The sequence below is a fragment of the Odontomachus brunneus genome, unplaced genomic scaffold (genome assembly GCF_010583005.1).
Source record: "Odontomachus brunneus isolate Ranch 3 - 2012 unplaced genomic scaffold, Obru_v1 Obru_scaffold_008, whole genome shotgun sequence".
NCBI lineage: Eukaryota > Metazoa > Arthropoda > Insecta > Hymenoptera > Formicidae > Odontomachus > Odontomachus brunneus.
The window spans coordinates 3,282,345-3,305,205 of record NW_022639458.1 but is presented as its reverse complement, the minus strand read 5'-3'; the positions used below and the strand labels follow the sequence as shown (position 1 = coordinate 3,305,205).

Genomic DNA, 22,861 nt, shown 5'->3' with positions numbered 1-22,861 from the left:
CCAGTACCTTGAAAATATTTTTTCAACATCCCAAAATCACCCCCATAACGTTAGATTTGTCATAGTAGCACATACGGATTCTCGCGCATGCACAGTGGTACTTATTTTGCGCCTAATCCGAAAGTAGGCTATGTCATGGTAGGTTATTAGATAATGTCATTAAAAACATAAAACTATTTATAACTAGTTAGCACTATAACAAATTAATATATTACTATGTAAAATATTTTTGATGTACCAAAAAAAATATAAACATATTGTGTGTACCTATTTCTTCATATTTTTATTATACAGAGAGTGTTCAGTAATAAACATAATACCACTAATGAAACATATAATGGAATATTAGTATTGAATGAATGACAGATACGTATAATATTTGGTCGATATCGAGTCGACATCTACATATCAGTTTGATATATCAGAAGATATCTTATAAGTATCGACCTCTTATTAATTTAGTTTGTCTCTAATAGATATCGTATTCAAATCGAGTCGATATATGGATGTGTTGATTCGACTTTAATACGATATAAGTTGGATAATTACTAGATTGTCAATATCTACATAATATCTTCCAGATGTCTTGATGAAATCTTCGAAGTATCAAATTGATCATTCCATCGCGAAAATGCGCCTAAGGAACGTAGTAAAGACGCGCTTTGTTAGATGGCATCTCGAAAATGCGCCTAGCTCTGGCCACTAAAATCAGGCTGGTGCCGCTCTCAGGCTTCTCTCTGGTTAGACTTGTTATGTACAGTTGGTAATACAGGAAACACATTATTCATCTGTTCATCATTGTTCTCTCTTTTACTGTCATATGATAAAATAGGTATCTTTGTAATCATACATAAGACTATTTCTAAAACAAAATAAAATTTGTATTTGTGTAAAAGGTGTATAAATTGATTTATAAATAAAAATCAATTCAGCAATTTATTTCTGCAAGTCTAAAACTTAATACTTTAATCCACGTTTCTTTGAAAGAATTGTGTTATATTGTCATACATAGCATTATTTCATCACTATTTCCAAAAGTTTATTTAAAAAAAGACTTTCGCACGACCTAATCTGAGAATTTGGCGCTATCGAATTTAATCTCCTCCTTCACTTATTTATAATAACTACAAATTTATATTATTGTATTATATTCTGCTTTGAATTTAAAAAAGTAAGTACTATCCCTCGATCTTTTGCCTCATATATGAAGTTAAAGCTTCACTTAAACACTCTTAATTAATTATTATTTCCTAAATTATTTCATATAATTTTTTTATAGTATTATGTAGTTTATTGTACAGTTTCATCACTTTTTGAATAGTTTTCTTCCTTTGGAAATGGCGAATTTTTATATTTTTGCCACAGCATGTCCCACGAGTTACTTTCCAAGGAGCTATCTTCCGGAAGTCATCCGTCTCCAGCCGATATCTCATCGCATATCCTTCAGAATACCATAGTGGACCACGGTGCCATTTCGGTGGTCGCCGGTGCGCCTCCATCCACGGGATCAGTAGCAGATGGCACTTTGGCGAAGTCGAGGATCCACCCCCGCGTCTTCGAGATGGGAGCGAAGCAGTCGGGATGTAAATTCGATTGGAGGCATCGGCTACGCTGGATACTCTTATTTCCGAAGACCGAGGGTGGGCGTGAGCGACACGGTAGGGAGGGTCTGGTGTCCTCCAGCTCGTTCTCCTGGCGAAAGGATGCCTCTGGGAGCGCCGCTTATATCGAGTTAGAGCCGTTTGAATACAGACACGCTTCGGTTGGAAGGGGCCCGCCAGGCTGCCGGAGATATCGGAGGATCAAAAGTTGAAACCCGACCTCGCGCGACTCCAGCTATCCTTATATGATTACCCGAGGACCTCCTACCACCAACGTCTCCTCTCCCGGCGAAAGGGTATCGGCGCAGCCCTACCTCGCGAGCCCTCCTCCCTCGCCGCCATCTTAAGACCGATGCACTAGTCCCGCACGACGCGTAGAATACTTAAGGATCCGTGTCTTTTGCAACCCCTACCACCCTATGGCGACCTCCATCTTCCCAAGCTAGGCGGCTGGAATGACGTGTAGTACGCATAAAGTATTCCTAAGAGACGATCCGTTCGGAAACTGAGTTACGGCTGCTACGTGGTCCAGGTAGACGGCGATACGTCCGCGACATCGGCAAGTCGATCATAGAATTATGCACGGTACTACGGTGAGAGGTCGAAGGATGATTATATTTCCGTTCGTTAGCAACTGAGTGTTACGTGTGGAAGCAACAACACGTTTGAATGGACGATATTGAGATTGAAAAGTGGATGATTCGAAGAAACAGGTGTCCTCTCCCCTTCTTTCTTCTCAGACTCGATCGTAGCTTGCAAATAGCTGATCAGCGATATTTAAGACTACTGATGACAGTTGATGTGATTTCTCTTAGCACCAGCGTTAAATCTGGATTTTGGTATCCCTATTCTCCCCGCTATGTCTCTAATCCGCTAATCTCTCGATCTTCTTTATATTTCAAATATTGTCTCAAAGTTGCCAAAATATGGAAATTTATATTCAATTCGTCTTATGATATTCACGGCGACGTTGCACTGTTGCGAAAGAACGAGAGTTAGGATGCCGAAAAGGCGAGGAGAACTCGTTGAACCTGCTCATCAATGATGCAACCGAAGGAGATACACGATGCTACGGTTCGGCGAAGCACGATGGATGTCCTTGGGGGTCGATTTCGCCGAGGACGACACGGCATCGACGAATAATCACTTTTCCGAAGTATCTTCTGACCAACATTCCCGTGGATAGCTAACCGCGCCGTGGACGATCATTTATTCAGGATGGGTAATGAATCGGACGCCCATGGGAACGTCGTCATCGCCTTCGTGCGGATCGCCAAGCCTATTCGTGTGCTTCCGTTGATTCCCGAAGTCTTATTCAGCGACTTTACGGTCGGTTTCGCAAGTGTCACTATCACAATACATAAGTAATCTACGACTACCGACGTTTCAACGCATCCTTGATAAAACATAAATCTTATATTTTTTTAAATATTACATCGCGACATACTCAACTATAATAAGAGGAATGAATAAAATTTCAAAAAAGATCCCATCAATGGCCTGGTTTACATCGTACACTTGATACGCGTATTAAATAGTAACTTTCTATTAAATAATCTTAATATCGACTTAATATCGATATAAACAACTGTATATTAAGCTATATAATATTCATCAAGAAGATATATTGTATCGATTGAATGTATCGTCGTTGATACACATCGTCGATATTAAGATTATTTAATAGAAAATTACTATTTAGTATGCGTATCAAGTGCACGATGTAAACCAGACCAATGTAATCTTATAATATATTAAATTATTACATTAGGATCCCAATGTGATACTACAATGGACCCAACCATCATAATCTTACAAAAGTCTCCTCTATTAAATTCTCATTACACTCTTATAAGATATGTCATACTTAGAACTTAAACCTTACGTTTATTCTCGTTCCGTTAAGTCTTTGTACAATATCAAGTTCTGATCAAAATTTCTAATCGAGAAGTTAATACATTAAGTTCCTAATGCGGATCTATGATAGATCTCCAACTATCATAACCTGATAAAAGTCATCCTTGTTCAATTCCTATCATACCATATGAAATATGCCATACTTAGGGTTACTTTATACTTATACAGTTAGATCCTTATACAATATCAGGAGTACCTGGTGAAAATATCAAGTCGGGTATTTCGCAAGTAGCAAGTGAACTCACCGCGAAGATCTGCAACAATGCTCGAAGCCATGCAAGCCGGAATTCGATCGATCTCTGACTGTATTAAGTCGGTCCGGCCAGAGACGCCTGATTGATCACCGGAACGTGCCCTTTTCTTACTCGCGGGCGTAAGCGACCATTTGTTTGCTTCTTGCCGCTTTCCATGCCGAGCTATTTGTTTAAAGTCGCGCGCCACGCGGAAGAAAGAGAGAGTCGCCTTCGTTATTAGAGAAGCCTACTGACAAATGGCCGCTTCCGTGACAGTTCGTCGCGGATGTCGATCGGAGGTCACGCTATTTACACGCTATTTAAGGAAAAAAAAATGATAGAGAAAGTCACCTCGCACAGTTCGTTGCCCAATGAGACGGCGCGCGCGAAAACAGACACATTATTTCCCATAAACAAACTCGAATAACAGTTTCTCGAGCGAGGTCAAGTGATTCCAGCGGATTCTACGTCTACGTAAATTGGTGAGACAGTGTGCTCGCGCGGATTAGTTACTACTATTCAACATGGTGACTGTAACTATAAGTGATCGTGAGCGAAATTGCGCTTGTTCCTGTACGTTCTCGTCAACGGAAGGAACATATCTCCGTCACGATCCGCGCGCGTAACGAATTAGCGCGCGGCACGCAACGTACGAAAATTGCATGAACCGCGCGAGTTCCCTAATCTCCCTCTCAAAAATTCCATTAGCCGCGCGTTGTCCGGTGATAATTGGACATTGACGTTTTTTAATCCGCCCGTCCGGCGCAAATGCGACTGACACGCAAATCCACGCAGCTTCCAGGACACATTTGCGCAAAATGAGATTTCGTCCACCTAGCTCAGTCTGTAAACTCGTCGTACAGAAAAAAAGCAGTACATCACAGCGCAATGCTGAGACATTGCAAAAATGCGCAAACGTAATCTCTGATGATGAAACGTGTACAAATAATATTTATTTGCCAGCAGACATTTCCCAGCCACGTACTGTCCGTTGAGAGAATATGACTCTGGACGTGAATGCGTATCGTTTCTTTCTGATGTAATAATAATGAGGATAAATAGGCAGATGACCTCGTGATATCTTGCATTTTCTCAAGCGGTTTAAGAGAATCGTTCAACTGAATTAAAAGTAATCGCGTATGCATTATGGTGCAAATAGATGAAGTATATTGTTCACGGTCTGGTAAATTGATTATTATCTATGACGTATAAGATAATCTGAATAAGATAAATATTCAATTAAGTAGCGTCAGTGGAATCAATCTTCATTTTTCTCTTAACACACTTTGGGATATTAAATTTAAAGATGTATTGCGCTCGTATAGCCTCTGCAAAAAGTTACCAAAAATTAACACTGATATTTTTATTTATCATATAAAAACGTATGGTGTATATATACGATACAATTGAATAACAATATATTTTTACTTTATATAACATCACATTTTTATAATTTATTTACTTCATTTTATACTATTTCTGATTTTAAAATTTTTATTTTTGAGCCACAATAAAACTAAATACATTATTTTGAATATTTAAAGTATAAGTCGAGATTTTCGTCGGTATTTTACAATTATCTTTTTCTTTACTAAAGATAATAACATCATATATTTCCATAACAGCCTGGTTTAAAATACTTCCAGATAGCAAGATGACGTCAAATGACGTATTAATGACGTGTTATTGACGTTAGGGATGCCATTTGACGTCATGTTTGTTGGCTACACTTCAAAGTGGAATAACTTTTGATGCAAACTCTGAATCAATGACAAGTCGTTCGTGATTAAGATGCAATATAAATTAATCTGTAATTTATTCAAGATTTTCTCATTATTTTTCAAATATAGGCAATATACCCTCAAGGAAAAGATGAAGTAAACGGAGAGGAGAGTCGAAAACGCGGGGAAGCTTAAGAAATGTGAATTAATATTTTCCTAACTGATTTATACACGAAATTTTACAGTGAAACGTTATTTCCGATAAGGGACACCTCCCAATCTCCACACTAGACGCTTCCCATCGACGGCCGATTATGGTCTTCGCGCCATAACATCGAGATCAACCCTAAAGAATCGTCGCGCGATCATATTTCCCTTCATCCTCTGGCCGACACATCCGTATGTCGGATCCTCGCGCTACTACATCACTCAGAGTTGTCACGGCTGGGACAGGTTACGACGTCCTCGGTTTCCACCAATTTGGCGACACGCTCGCGCGTTTGCGGACTTGGCCCGAGTTATTGCGGGAGCGACGCGCAGGACGAGGGATTGTAAATAATATGGAAAACCAGGCTGTATGGTATAACGGGGGATGCGACCTCCCGGCGTACGGCGCTCCAACGAACGCCTACGTGTGTACGTTCGGCAAGGACACGAGAAAAGGAATACGAAAAAGGAAACGGAGCGACGTAAGAAGAGGGGATCGGAACGGAGAAAGGGAAGGTGGAGGAGGACGACGGTTCAGGATAGCGGGCTCCTCTGACTGGCGGTATATGTACACGGTGGCCCGAGTCGCCATATTTCAAAGAGGGGCGTCCTCCGAGGGGCCGTGAATACCTTAATAGTCATAAGGTGTATCCGCATACGGCGGGTATATGGAGTTGTCCCCTAAAACGTATTCGAACGTTCTCCGTAGCCGCCAGCTGCACGGGACGATACAACCCTGGGCGACCGTTCTACGCGAGAATAGGACGAGGAACGCGAGGTGACACGGGAGCGACACGAGGCTGCGCCGCGCGCTAAAGTGGTTATGTCGCCACAGAAATGGCAATAGCCCGCGATACTCGCGATTGGTACTCGCTATGCGGGCGTGTGCACGGAGTATTACGGCCGCGTGGTACTTCACCAAATTGTACGGACAATTTGCAACGCCGCCCGCAGATTGCCGTGAGGGGTGAGTTTATCGCTACGAGTCAACTTATTGGCTTTTTACTGTCTCTATGGTGGTTGATCTGGAAGGGTGACTTTCAGGCAAATCAGACGATGACATAAACCATTATTATATTTATAAAATAGATCTACTTAACGAAGACATTAAGGGACTGCGATTCAATTCCTTATAGGCTCTCTGACATTTACGCGCGGCACTTATCAACGCGAGATTGCTTTACATCTTGACGATACGAATCGAAATTTGGATCATATTTCGACCTCAATATTCTATTTAACGGATATTTCGATATTTTGAAGACTATATCAATCTCTTTTTATTCTAATTAATTCACTAACTTTGAGAGGTCCTCTGTAAAAGTTATAAGTGGCATTTTGTGCGTTTTCTGGTATTTAAAGGCGCTAAGTGGGACTTGTATATTATATATTCATCCTTCAAAATATACAGATATTAGAAAGTTCAGGTCAAAAATGGAATTAAAATTTCTATTCTAGACCTCGTGTCGATATTTTGATTCTAATTTCGACCTTAACATTCCACTTAACGCTAGTCTGAAGCCTATTTCAACCTCTTTTAATTTTATTTAACTCATTAGCTTTTTTACAAAAACTTCTTTAAGATTCTACAAGAATCCCTAGAACTTACAAGTTGCGCTTATATGGGTTTTCTGCTATTTAGTAGCGCTAATTAAGACTTCAGTTTCCATATGTATTAATCATATACTTCAGAAACATACCTTCAGAATATGTAGATATTAAAAAACTCCAAAATCGAAAGTAGAGCTAAAATTTCGACTCAGGAGACGAACAGAGACGGACAGAATGATTAACGACAGCAACAACGCGAGTATCCAGCATTTTCAGAAAGTATTTTTCAGTCTATATGTAATAGATTTAGATACAGATAAATAGATTTGTTAAGAATAAATGATCGCGAAAGGAATAAATCTCTGTTATGCGTGCTTATGTCTGACACATACGCATGGCCCGGCGCTATTTAATAATGAGAGGCTCTCTATTACTCAATGGCTATTAGGAAGAACGCTGGAGGGGTGGCTTTCGGTTCCACTCGGTTCACGGTGCAATCGGTTAATCACCGCGCTCTCATCCCCGGCCTGCGCCTGAGACAAGGTTTAAGCGCCGACGTTGCCGCGCGCCCTTCGGCCCTCCCACTGGTCCCCATATCAATTAATCTTACCCAGAATGCAATAACTGTCCAATCTGCTCCCGTGGCTGTGTCATGGTGTCGTGCAGTCAGTGCTGTAATGTCCTTCCTCTCTCTCTCTCTCTCTCTCTCTCTCTCCCTGTCTCTCTTTCTCCTTCTCCATTTATCTCTTTACATGTCTCTCCCTCTCTCCCACTCCCCTCCCTCTCTCTTGCGAACGTATTTTCTGACTTTCTCTATTCTCTTTTCCTCGCCTTGCTATCCTATATCTCTCATCTCTGCGACGTTCTATGCGTCTGCCACATACGGTAAACGCTATAAAACAGCCTACGGAAAATCTCACGTCCACTCTAACATCGCGCTCGTACGCTCCCGAACGAAATAATGAGCGCTCGAAGAAGGGAGGAAAAGCGGTCGGGGAAACTCGGCAGAAAACATATTGGACCGTTAAGGGGTTCTTCGGGGTAGTCTGCTTAATTGGCACGGCCGTTTAACCCTGAATTACAGCGAGTGAAGCTGGAACGATCGTGATCCGGCAGTGCCAGATTCCACGACCTGGATTAATCGAGCTATCGACTCGGACGAAGGGCAAATGTCATCAAAACTCAGAGACACGCGCTGCGTGCTTGTAAATGTTTATTTGAAAATGTGGCCACTTTCGCTTACCTGTTCGTACAAATTGCGGTAATAATCATGACAATCAACACAATTAAACAATGAACACAAATTCGAAGAGAGAATGCCAAAGTGCGCGAGGGAAAATTAAAGGGTTGCTAGACGAGAGACACATTTACAAATAGTAACAGCGTTTATTGTTAATAATAATAATAATAATGACAATAATATTAATAGCGAGTCTCTAATTACAATAATTACATAATGATATTAATGGTACAACAATAAAAACTTCGATAGCGAGAAAAAGGGGAAGAATATAATAACTTTTTGGTGAGACCTCGGCGGGCGAACCACCCACCATTAGTCGGGTACGGTACTCTGCGTCGTAAGAGTCCGTCTCTATTTATAATATTTATAGCTTCGAGTCATTTATATTCATATTTATATATGTATATATTTATATGCTTAGACTAACCGTGATACGGTCTACGTGCTATTTACAGTTTTTGGTCACAGTTGCAACTTTAGGGATTGGGTCCAACGTCCTTTCTTGAACGACAGGTGCGGGAGATATGCAAAATACAGTACGCTCTTGCCGTACTTCGACACGTTACAACACGCCATTCGACGCTCATGCTATTCTGTTCCTAATTCCGAAAAGGATGGGAAACCTAAATACTGCCGACCCTTTAGATACAAAAGATAAGGTAACACGGTTTGGAGTAGATCTTCGTTTATAACAGTGCATTGTTTTTGATACTTCATAGTAACTGTGATTAGTTAACGCTATTGATGAAATATAATATCGAGTAATTTCTTCCGAGATATATCTGACTAGCTTGAAGGCCGCACCGCGTGTAGTGAGAATATCTACGTAAGAGGAGAAGTTACAGTAGCAGGTGATTCATTAGCAGTAGGTAGAACGTCGATTAAAATAGCGAGTGCTAGCCGTTATTCGTAACAAAAACAGTCCATTCGCCCTTTCACACTTTCGCATATTGGCAACTTATAGATAGCGCGATTCGTCAAAAAGTCCTTTTGCTCGAACAAAAGTCGCTGAAGGAACCAAACTTGGGCGTGTTCCATTATTTAGGAACGAAACGGATGCAACACACCTCCTCGTGGAATATCATGGCCGCGACAAATCACTAATACACTTTCCCCATTTGTCTTGAGTGTATTCCGCGAGTCAAGAGTCCTCGAGGTCGTTGGATACTCGTCTAAGACTAACGGTCCCGACGAAACAAACGGTCGAATAAATATTAACTTATACAGTCTCCTCGCACTAACGTCAAAAGATCAGAGAACATCCCGCGATGAGAATGCTGGAGTTCCTCCTTGCAGTCAATTCCCGTCGTCCCGAAAATTCACTCCCGAATTGCACTAGTCCGATTTAACTTTGCATGCAGTCACATAGCGCGTGCTAGGCGAATTTGCTCTTTCTTTTTACGAAAAACTGCATCTCCAATGTTACTTCAATGTTAGGTTGGATGATATTAACATTTTGCTTCTCGAGTATTTTTCAAGTTTTCAAGCAGCACGTTTAGATCACTTATTCATGTTAACAACGTGCATCTCAATTCTTCTTACACGGAGAAAGAATACGCGGAAATTTATATATTTGTAAGATATAAAATTTATTTCTGCAAAATAAAGTTTATTTGAAGTATGAAATGAACTTTTATCTCTCACACACACATACACAAATAAATGTTCAAGTCCTTTTCGCAGTGTACATGGTTGTTGTAAATTTCAGAATTGTTGGAATTCACAAATTGCGTATTACACTGAGGAAAAGATACTTGGAAATTTATTTGTGTGATACAAAATTTATTTCCGTGAAATAAAGTATATTTCTGAGAAATAAAATTTGTTTCTGTGAAATCAATTTTTGTTCTACAAATAAATTTTCAAGAATTTTTTTCTCAGTGTAGAGAAAAAATTTGGTTATATTAAAATAATTTTAATGAACGAGCCAAACATATTTTAGTTGGAGAACACGGAATTTCCGGGGTTCTCTTATGATCCAAATTCGATTCTGAGAATCAGAAATCCCATTCCTTTCAATCAAAACACGTTGATTGAAGACTTGACAAAGACTTGTTGATTACAATCAAATCTCATGTTGATGCGACCAAACTTTATTTCCATGTGTTGAACAAAAATATGGGAGACAATTCGGAGAGGATGCAAAGACAGTTAATACCTTCCAGTAAGCAACATCTCTCGTCGTAATACGATTCGCAATTCCCAAAGACAATTATAACTCATGTTTCTATCTTCCGCGAGATCTAATTTATCGTTGTAACGCCGTCAGCATCAACGATTGTGGCGATCGTCATTTGTGATTTCACCGTTCGAACCGTTCTCACAATGGTTAGTCCATAACACGAGCCGACTCCTTGATCCGTGGAGCGGCCGCTAATCACGACGATCCTCAATCATCGTCCACAAAGACTCGGCGAATTGTCAATCGTTGCCTCGCGGCCTCACTGCATCATCGGTGGATTTCCACTGGGCAGAGAATTCTGCCCGGGAATGGAACCAATCGGAGGTCGATGCGACGCGTTGAGGTCGGCGTGCTGAGTTTCGCGATGCCTCCTCAAGTCAACCTTCCGCTGGAAAGCTCGGCCGCAAAGCTCACAGGCGAACGGCTTGAAGCCCGTGTGTTTCCTTGAATGCGTGATCAAGTTGCTGCTCTGCGAGAACGCCTTGCCGCACACTTGGCACTTATGAGGTTTTTCGCCTGCGATAAAAAGGAAATTAAACGTATTTAGAGACACTGGTCCTTTGGCTTATTCAATTTACCGTCAACATTCAAACATATTTAATTGCGAATCAAGCTAGCGAACAACTGTACTTTTTGTGGTAAATTAATAATTGTAACTGTTATTTGTTAGCCGTTTGGGCGCCATGCAACGCGATCGTGCTATTCCCGTTTCTATTCTAAAAGTGCCAGTTGGGAATGGGCGATTCTTGAATCAATGTTAAATCGTAATAATTAGAATTGATATACTAATTGTCAATTTTAAATATTTCTTTTTATGTACGTCTAATATATTTAATAAATCTGATATCAATTATGTTATATTTTGTCCTAAGACGTCACTCTCAAACTGAAGAAATGATTAGGATTTCGATTGGTTGAGATCACCGAGTTTCTCGGTGGAAATCTTGGTTACTTTTGCATACAGCCAAATCTATCGTCACTTCTATAGTCTTCTGTATTACGCAAATCTAAAACAACATCCTGATTGGGTCGAATGTTGGACACAATACGACTTCTGTATGAAACATATTAAAATCGATTAAATGAAGCGATATCAACAAATAAAAAATCGATTCTCCTTTAATTTACTCGTGTAAAAATCGAATATAAAAATGTCGGTTAAACCGATTTCTGTAAAAAAAAAAATCAATTTTCCCAAAATTCGACCCAGAATTACACATTCCTAGTATCAAGTCTAGTATCAGGCATCGTCGCAGTAAGCTTCACTGATAGAGTGCTCAGATTCTATTGTAACGCACGATCAGTTTTTTTTTAAGTTTAAGAAGTTTCAATAAACCCACATTCCAACATTTATAGTACTTCCTATACAATGCTTTATATAAAGTAAATGAGAAACGAAATAAGAGAGAGAGAGAGAAAGAAGCGACGTGATTACGTTACTCGGCATTTTTCGTGATACTCAAACGGCTAATTAATTGTAGTTAAGTATATTATATTTTTTGTTTTAAATATCAAATATAGTTGACCATTGCACAATTATTTATATAATCTTATTACAGTGTCAAGAAATTTGTCGTATTCATGTCACTTCTATGTTTCGTGCAATCAAACATTTCGAGGTAAGATATAGTTCTTCACTGTTCGCTTTCCAGCTATCGAAAGCTTCTATATCCTACAACATAAATTGGAAACACCTGGAATTGGAAAAAGTATCGGAAAACCGCAACTAAAAAATTCCATCTTTCACACACCCATAATTTTTTTCAGTCGGACAACAAAATGTCTAATAGTTCTCCTGCAAATTTACTGACACAAGCGCCTCACGCTGTCCAACCTATCTATAAAGACACCGCATCGTCGAGCGCAACAAACTTAGGAAGGGAATCGGGGAAACTCCGGGGGCGCAATCTAGCTTCCCTCTTACGTTCGCCTGCCACATTCCAGCGAGCATGCACGTTAATCCCGAAGTACCGATTTTCAGTGCCGCCGGCTCTATCCTGCTCGGTCAAGACTTTCCGCGGGTAAGACAGGGCCGAGAGGGCACGAGGGACGGAAGGCTAGCCACCTCGCAAGACGACTGTAGGTGGCATCAGCGATGCGGGGCACGCCCGGTTAAGATTTCCTCCCAAGCGAGAATCTCAGCCACCCCGGCGGCGAGAAAAGGGAGAAAGAGACAGACCGAGAGAAAGCGAATGGTGGAAAGGGTGCCTGTGCACGCCGCGCTGCAGGGGTTCCTCGTCTCAGGGGCGAGGAGAGGACCCGGGGGTGGAAGGGTCGCCGCTCGTTTCTCTCATCCTGGCCGCGAGCTCTGATTGGCGGCCGGGGGCGGCTCCAACCCCCGTGTTACCATGACTACCGGCGGGATAACCCGGCTGCTGCTGACTGAGGGTGAGAGAGTGAAAGAGGCTGCCTGCTGAGGGGTGGTGGCACGACGACGCGAACTATACGCCGCTGGCGGGCAACGGAGGGCCCGTTAATGGACTCCCCCGTACGTCCATACGTCTGGCCGAGCAACCGGTACACACGTACACGCTCAACCCTCACCCTCATCCTCATCCTCTCGGCATCGGCACGGCGACGGGCGGAGGGTGGATCCATAAACAACTCGTTAGCCGAGCCTTCAATCTCGCCCCGCCGATACGACGAGGCCGTCGATCGCCCTCGCGATTATACCCGGCCGCGATCTTGATTTCCTATCCGGGAAGAAATATCGGTTGCTGCTTCCCGTGGATTTTCACGGGGTGAACGTGCTGATCCCCGGGTGCGGCGTCTCTCCCAAAACTCGAGTCTAGCGTGCGACGCGATCGACGATCTCGAGGGCTTGGTAAGTAAAGGGCGGCTCGACGCGATTTCTTGCAAAATGATTGGTAATTTTGAATGTTGCGTCACACGTAAATTGCAATTTTGAGTTTAGTAAAATTTTTCGAGGAATCATAAAAAATCCCTTTTTTTGACTCACGAGATTCTTCCAAGATGTTACCTCTTAAAATTCCCATAAAACCAAAAATGAAATGAACGTTATTGCAGAAGCCTTGAAGCCATGAAGCAAGGAAAGCTTCATTCTGTTTTATCAACGTCTGCTAAATTTTGCGTATCGCACTTAACGCCTCACGCAGTCGTTTTATGCGAACATCAGCCGCATAGTTGCGTTGCCCTTCGGATCAAGATTCACGCGCGGATTCGGAGTTAAAGGCGAGCTTTTGTGGGGGGTGGTTCCGTAGGAATCCGACGAGTCCGCCGCTCGATGAAATTCCACGGAGTTCTCCGCGGACCCGAGGGTGGGACGAAACGTTGGAACGGATAGAATTTTCGCGGAGTTAAGCGCCAGTGGAAGCCAGGACGGGGATGGCGCAGGGCGGCCGTTTGAAATTTATGAGCTCGTAAAATCAAGAACCGTCCGAGCGCTCGCACCGAGGTTGCCCGTTTCGCGTCTATATCGCAACGACTTCGCCATGGTTACGGAATATCGCTTCTGCTTGGTAGAGACCGCCAACCCGAAAATCCAGATATTCTCGTCTCTTGGTATCAATCCTTCACATATGACTGATTACCAAATAGATCTCTTAGAATTTCGCATATTGTGCATTTAAAGAGATTGTAAGGCAAACTGAGTTTGTTAAGAATTTATTGAAACTTCCTCTACGTATAAATTGAAATATCCAACTGTCCGTACAATTAAAAAAAGATCGATCATTCGAGATTTGAGATACTTGAAGCCAAAATTGATACTTTTTCCTTGGCTACGTGTTCCTTGGCTGTTGTTTTTATTTTTAATTTCTTGTAAACTAAAATTAAGGTTTTGAATGAGTTTTAAATGAAAAATTACTATAGAGACTTATGTACCGACGCAAATTTATATACAAATTTCAAAATTATGGGCTGTTTTGTTTAAAAAATGCAGCGATGAAAAATTCATAATATATAGTAATACACTGAAAGCAATTATTCGATAAAAAATTAATAAACGGATATTTCCAATCAAAATACCGATGAATTTTTGTATCCGACCAAGAAACATCCGATGAGAAATATTAATAATTTTTTCATCAATTTATCTGATGAAATGCTATTACGATCGGAAGTATTCGATTAAATTTAATCGAATATCCTGATCGGATATAAAAATTTACTGGTATTTTAATCGTAAATATCCGTTTGTTAAGTTTCTATCAGATAATTCCTCTTAGTATACATATACACATATTTGAACACTTATATACCTCTTCTATTATTTATATATCTCTATTAATCGATACACAAAATATTAGTAAAAAAAAAATTAAGAAATATTTCTTTTATTCGTAACATTATGTATATAAATGTAATTTTGTTCAATAAATTATAAGTTTATGAGTGGTCTCCTTGATGCGCCACAGAAAATACGACGTTGAGTCTTACAACCTACTTAATTGGATGTAAAGAATAAAAAATAAACTTCTATTAAATGTAAAACATTAACAAAAGTGGGTTTACCCGATCTATAAGAAACAGATTTGACATTCTATGTTTCTAGCCTTTTTGTTTATACATTAGTTGCTATATTATATATAGCATATATAATATTATTATATATGTATTATTTTTATTCTATCTATTTATTGTGTATGTATTATTTTTATTATATCTATTTATATGCAACATGTATTTCATTTGACGGCGTGCTTTTTAGCGGCGGGCCGCTATTCAAAGATAATGCCAGTATACTTTTGTTCTTTCATATCGTAGATATAGCTAGCGCGAATTGCGACATTTTTTAGCGGCCGAGAGGATATTAGGTTCCGCGTTCGTACGCGGGTGAGGGTGGCACTTTAAAATATCATTTCCTTGAGAAAACGAAGGATTAAGGGACGAGAAGGAGGGGTAAGGAGGGGAGAATAATGTGTAGAAATGGAACGCCGCGCGAGTCTACTGGGATTCTCGTTCCTCGGAAACGAAGTAAAGAAGAGAAAGACAGAGCAGAAAGAAGAGGAGCCGCCGGAAATTTACGCGCTCGTAAAAATCAAGAGCCGTCGGAACTCTCTTGGATCCGTCGGGTTTATTTCTTCTGTGGAATTGCCTGTGTCAAAATACCCGCATTAATAAATTCGTTGGAAGCAATGCGTTACCGGAATGATGATCGCAGCAATAGTTAGTGTAAATGTCGCAGTTCCTCGCGAATATTATCGTTGACACTTGACTGATTAATTAGGTTAGTAATTAAGGGGATGCTCTGGAGTCGAAATCTTTATCGACAGAGTACTGACTTTTTTCTGTAAAGTTTACATTGTATTGGCTACATAGAATTACAAGTGCATTTACACTATAAAAATATGCGCGAGAATGAATTGGAGCAATTTTAAATATATGACAAAAACGATATAAAATTTCAAAGTTGACATTTTGAGTGCCTATATGACGTTGTCAATTCAAGTAAATATTCATCTCATACGAGAGATCTGCAGCTTATGTACACTGAACGCGAATTCAGAGAAATTTCAAACGCTCCATTCAGAAGAATTTCAATGCTTTTCACATGAACATTGCTTTTCACATCTACCTTTTCATAACATACTTTTTCGCAACATCTAAATTCACATCTAAATTTAGAATCTTCAAAATATCGGAAAAGTTTGCAGAAAAAGTTCTATATATGCGTGGTTAGGTTTTCCGCTATGTAAACATGCTAAAACAAACAGACACACAACGTAAGATTTATATGTACAAGAAATGCGAAAAGGACAAATTGTATTAATAACGATCATTCCTACGTCATTGAAATTATTGAAGTTCGTCATTGACTGCAGCATCCATTTAAGTTCGTGGTCCTCTTTTCGGCAAATGTTTTATTGAACGTACTGTCGGTTTTATTTGTTTGCATAACTCTTATAAATGCCAATATCTTCTCGCAAGAGAATAAATAAGTCAGCGCAGCTTCGTGAACGTGACCAGAGCGATGATCGATAATCAATAATACTCGGAATTTCCAAGTGCGAGTCCGAACGAAAATATGTCCGAAAGCAGAAGTGAGAGAGAGGAGAGAAATGTAGAAAATAGTTGGCGCAAGCAGAATGTACGTGATCTCATGCGCGCATGAAAGGAATGTCCAAATGGCGTTTAATTCTTTGAGTTCCATAAAATATTACCGTCAGTATTAATAAATTTTATAGTCGATTCTTTCGTGTTATAGCTGTGCAATTTGCGGAATACAACTCTCTGCACCCGTTAATATCTTCTGTTTTTATATAATTATGTAAACTGTGAAGAAAATTGCGTATCCCTCTTTATCGTTTGATCGCGCGAACCCGGGCGTGAATTTATGTCCGAGTACGTGACGGCCTATTCTCTCGACACGGGGAAAATGTAGTCATAACGCGATTTCTGCAATCCTGCGTTCACTTAAGCCACATAATATAAATTAGTAGATAAGGTCGATCAAGAATTTCTCTTGCAATCGGCGAATTAAGTAGCATATCCCAAGATAGGTGAAGCTCGATATGTAAAATAAAACGACCTAATGACAAGTTGGGCGATAGCTCAGCTTCGACAAGGTACGCATCAATTTCCCGGACGTGATTCGATCAGCAATCGGGGGTGGAGCCATGAATTCTACGCGCGGTTTCAAAGAGAATAGAAGAATTTCCAAATGGGGCAGACTGGCGGAGAGAAAAAAGCCGAGCGCGCGCCTCGCGGAATTTACGCGCTCGTAAAAATCAAGCACCGTCGGAGCGCGCCCTTATCCCCGCGCGGGAGAGGCAGCCACCGGGGTTCCGATCTGGATGCAGACGGGTGCATTCTCCGCCGCAGCCCGCATGCCTGCATACGTATGCATGCGGTCTCGAGGAGTGGCGGGATCAAAGATTTAACTGGCGGCGGTAGTTGAGATTCGACGCTCGCGAATTTTTAACTGTAGGAGAGGAGGGCCGCTCGAGGTCGGCTGCGGGCGAGGAGATTTCCAGGCTGAGAGCCCCTGAGGTTTAAGACGCCATTACACCCCTCGGGCTGTCGGCCGACGCCCCTAAAACTATATTAAACTCCCGGAAATCTTGCGCGCGCGAGGGTGTTTCGCCTCCGCTAATTCTACCGCCCCGTCGTTCGCGCACTCGCCCTTCGCGAGTGTCGTAAGTTCGACCATCCCCTTCGCGAGCCAACTCTTGAAAACGAGAAACTGAGATGGCATTTTGATCGACTAACTCGGCGATGTTGCGTTAACGCAATGACGCTATTTTTCTACGATTATCAAATCTTAAATATCAAAAGTATCAAAGTACTGTTTTGTGAATGTATAAAATACTGCAGGAATCTTTTTCAGATATTGTGCTCGATGTCGAAAAATCAGTAATAAAAGTGAAAGCAAAAAATAACTCACTTCAAATATTGATTCCGACGTTCTACGCTATTTTCCATTTCAAAATTTAAGAAGAAGAGGAAAAATAACTACGCGAGATGAAGAATGTACAGAGGAGTCGCAGACTGAAGCAAAAAACGCAACGATATTATCCTTTTGCAATTGTCATAAGAAAATATCAGAGTGCTCCTTCGTGTATATATAAAATACCACGGATATTTTTTTCAGATGTCGCGCTGGATGTCAAAAAATTAGTAATGAAAATAAAAGCAAAATATGATTTATTCCAAGTATTGATGCCGACATTTTAAACTATTTTTGGTTTCCAAATTTAAAAAGAAGAGGATAAACAGCTACGCGAGATGAAAAATGTACGGAAGAATATACAGACTAAACAGAAAAGCACAGAAAAAGAATGATGGAAGGAAATGGCGGTATAGAGAAGGTGAACTGGACGCTGGCCGAGGCATTGATTTCTTCTCGTCTTCATCGACCACGTTCCAAGCCTCTTGGGGCATCCCTGCCCTCTGACTGAAATCCTCGCGAGAAACCGGAGGTTGGAGTCGAAGGAGAGCGCCACATCTCATATTTCATATTGAGGACAGCGTGGATTTTCTTCCATATCTTCAAAGCTCGTACGAGGATTACTCGAGGATATCAATCAGGCCGTTTCTGCAGAAGTGGCGTGCGTCTCTGCGCGACGGATCGGCGAGCAAAAAGCATTGGACGGATATGATTGGAGAACTTGTGAAAATTACTGGATTCCCCCTCTCTCCCTCCTCCTCCGATGTCCCTCCAAAGCACACTTCCCGCGCACGCATACGTAGCTGCGTGCTAACTTTTTAATTAGCATTAATATAGCTTTGGATGTGTATCCAGCGAGCGCGACAGGCGCTCGCTGGAAAACAATTTATTTTCATGGTAGAATTCCCAATGCACCGCGGCTATTTTGTCGTTGTTCTAAGTGCGAAATGAAAAACGCGAACGCCGATACTGCCGCGCGCGTTCACAGAGTATACAGATATACCGATTTACAAGCGGCCGTTACTGGTCTCCAATTTCGCACTGAGTCACGTTTGTGTTTACCAGTTTACGCCCACGTCAGCCATGATTTTACGCCCTATCCCGGCGAAACACGGGAATCCCTCAGTGCAAAGATAAGTGAGACGATCGATCACGAACAAGGATGTTGGTTACAACCAATCCCCGCACGTATCCGGTCGCAAATATACGCATTTCTGCGCGCACAATACATCGGATCTATTATCGTCGCGCTATTATCTCGACGCGTTAGAGAAGTAACGACGAAATTCAAAGAATCGTATGTCGGAAATCATTCTCCAGCAATTCACAACAATTACACTACAATATTTGGGGATTGCAGATGTTTCACACCGTAGAAGCGCGTTTGTTTATGCAACACTGAGAACAAGATGCGCAAGTTTCTATATAGAGCGCTTCCACTAGTGTGCGTAACATTTTTCGTTGCGAATTCCTCTGAACCGCGCTGTCGTTGCCGCTGTCGTCCCCCAGGGCAACCCCTACGCGAACGATGTATCCGCTGAGTGTAAAACGCAGCACACGTACGCCGTCTACACGTGTACGTCCGCGGCGTTTTAGCCACCCTCGGACACTCCCCCGGAAAAACGACTACCGCTATCCGCGCTCGCATCCGTGAAATAGTAAACATCACGAACGTGTCGAATCGGACGGATCTGCCCGCTCCTGTACAGATATCCGCACCTTTGAATTGATTTGGTTTTGCGTTTCTGGAATGCATTTCGCGGATTTCCGCGGCAATCTGGATCTCCAAAACAAATTCACTATATTCTATTTCACTCACGACATAATCTGACAGCATACGTGAGAGAATGTTATAATGTTTTTTGTTTTTCTTCATATAAATTCTTTCGCAATTTTAATGTTTCTAGTAGTGCAGGGATAAACTGTCAGTAAAATCTATAGCTGGGGAATATAGTAAATTTATTGGAAGCTAGAAGCATAGCAAAGTTGTTAATAGCACATGAAATGATATGAATTATTTATCTTAGATGCTCCCAAAGAGAGTCATTTTGACTCTTTATTTAATTAATCTCAATATTATAAAGAGAATATACCTAATATTATTTTAGATTTTAATTTTTTCTTTAAATTTCCATTAAATATATATTTTGTTATGTGTCCGACTCACTAGTCTTTTTATACTGATTGTAGAAGGTAAACAATTAATAACGCAAGTAATAAGGAACAAAGAGAGTTTTAAAACATTAGAATCACAAGGAGTCAAAATGAGATTCTTTTAGGCATCAAAGAAGAACTGTCGTTCCCGGATATTCCAGTGTTAATCAGAACGTAATAATCGAAAGTGGTAAATGAGTACTCATAAATTATGTGCAATGCGCTTTATATAATTCTGTCGTTACATAATTTAGTCGCAAATCGGCAGCGGGCAACGTTTCGCAACAATAATTCCGGCAGGAGCGGTTGGGGAATCGGAATCAAGAGAAGGAAGAAGGAAACACGATACCAGGACTAAGTCCGTTAGCTCCTTAGTGCTTTCGGTGTACCGCAGGGATCCGCTGTAATAATCCGCTCACGGACGATCATGCCGGATGTATGGCTATTAAATTATTAGCGCGTCGATCAACATTAGGAATCGTGACAAATCCGATCTACGCCATCCGCGCCGAGGCTTCTTCTCTTACCGTTGCTCTCAGTGTGCGCGCAACTTAATTGCCAATTGTGCTACCAGACGGCTTCGCCTTATCCCTTGCGCTTCATCTCCGCCTACGTGGTTTATTAATAAATGATCCATTGATACAAAAGCAATTGTTTGAATCGTCGCAAAACAATAACGACGAGAAAGGACGTTAAAGTCGACGTAACAATATGTACAATTCGCAGTAAAGAAAGAACGAGACTAAAGCAAAGTATTTAAAAAAAAAAAGAAAAAATACAGCACGTTCGATAATTTCGATGTGATGATAAAATCACGAAAGCAACGAAACTGAAGTTTTTCAATTTCTTCAGGTAAAGCAACGGAAAATACATGGAATACGAAGCAAACTTTGCGTTGTAAATTCGTACACTGATCGATTTTCACTCGTTTCAAATTATCCTCCGACACTCATTCGAAGAGCCTATGAAATAATCTCACGTTCGGTCATTAAAACTTGTGTTACGATTTGGGGATATTTAACTTTAATCCGATTTGCCCTCGAGTTCCGCTCAACCGCACTTCTATATCGCGGAATCAGAAACGGTGCCTTATCGACTATAACGCGAGCTGAACTCGCATAAATCTAAAATATGATGCAGCCGATGTAGCCGGGGATAACGTTAAAACAAATTGATTGCATCGACTGCGTCCATTGCCGCAACCACCTCGCAACAACAGCCCTCACAATAAATAACAATAACTAACGACCGAGCCTGATCGCCGGTGAACATCGCGCGCTCGACCCCCTTCCCCCTCCCCCCTTCCACCTCCGCCGCTATGCACGGCATATCAAGCCCATCCCGTGTGCGCGGGCCTCAAGTGTCAGTGACGAGCCGGCGAGGACGGGGGGAGGAAGAGGGAAGGGAGATGCACGGACGCGCCGATGTTGCGCGCTCCGGGTGCAGTTAATTTCAACCACCCGCGCCTGGGCTGGTTGTTCGAGGGGGTGGTTACGCGGATAGGCCGGAGGAGCGAAAAAGGGGGGAAGGGTGGCGACGGGTACGACGCTTTTGAGGGGTTTAGGGACGCGGGCGGACGGAGGGAGAGGGGCAGAGGGGGACGATGAGATATATACCGGATGGTAAAAGGGGGTGGCGGGTGGGGCACGGAAGTGGCGAACGAGAGGCAGGGTGGCAGGCGGTCGGAGGGAGTTGACGTGCTCCCGGCATGTCGATATCCCTGGAAATTTAATCATGCCGTTCCACTATGAACATCGCGCGCCGCCACTCGACGGGCGCTATATGGATGACGCCTCGGTCCCGTGGAACGTTATACCGGCGAATTTGCATGTTTAATGCGGTATCGGTTGCTTGCGCCGCGCCGCGCCCGTGCTCGCTCTCTCACACCGGAGAACGCGACATTAAATATAATGCCGCTCTACTCGCCAACGTCAGCACGCGCGCGCGCGCGCGCATCTAAGGGGGTGCGCTTTTATCGCTTCTGATCACGTTGAGCGTTGAATCAGACGAAATTCGTCTACCTTTGATGACCTGCGCGAGCATCGCGAATAACGAACATCATTTTCGACTCAATTAATTTCTCCTTTGTAACATCCCTCCCCCCGGCCTGGATGATTTCATTGTGATTTTAATCGAGAAATGTGAGAACCACTACACTGAGAGAAAGAAATGGCTAATCTCACTAAAATTATTAATTATTAATTACTTATCTTTCGCGCCGACTATACCTCTACACTTGTTCTTCTAACAAAAAAGTAGCAATAGCGATATGCTAATATGAAGTTATTATCACTGTATCAATACAATAATAATTCTCCCGACTACGATCCTTTCACTCTATGCGATTACAATCACAAATATCAAGTACTTTTCTTTCAGCTAACTTGGAAACAAAGTGGCCACACCTAGATGACAAGAGACTCGAACACCGTCCTCGATAATAGAGTGTCCGGTTAACCCCACACACCCCACGTGTCCCGGAAGATATCCTTCAAGAATCGCAAACAACGATACAATCGCACAATTAGCACAACTACGAACGTTCCTACGTGATGGCTCTACGTGCCGTGTAAACAGGCTTTTTACCGCACGTGGGCCGATATGCCGGGACACAGCGGTGCGTCGTTGTCGCTAACGAGCCGTAAAGACGGAACACGGACACGAGAGGGATCGAGGTGAGGCCCTAAGCGTGGAAGGGCTGGGC

General features: G+C 41.9%; 1 protein-coding gene across 1 annotated transcript in view; it reads right to left on the bottom strand.

The window, feature by feature from the left end:
• Positions 1–8,620: 8,620 nt before the first annotated feature.
• The window catches only part of LOC116854120 (zinc finger protein 358-like), a 33,740-nt gene continuing 19,499 nt past the window's right edge, over positions 8,621–22,861 (bottom strand). Inside the window, exon 5 of the mRNA XM_032835719.1 lies at positions 8,621–11,171. Coding sequence (XP_032691610.1) covers positions 10,915–11,171 — 257 coding nt within the window. The 3' untranslated portion in view covers positions 8,621–10,914. The remainder of the gene's footprint in view (positions 11,172–22,861) is intronic.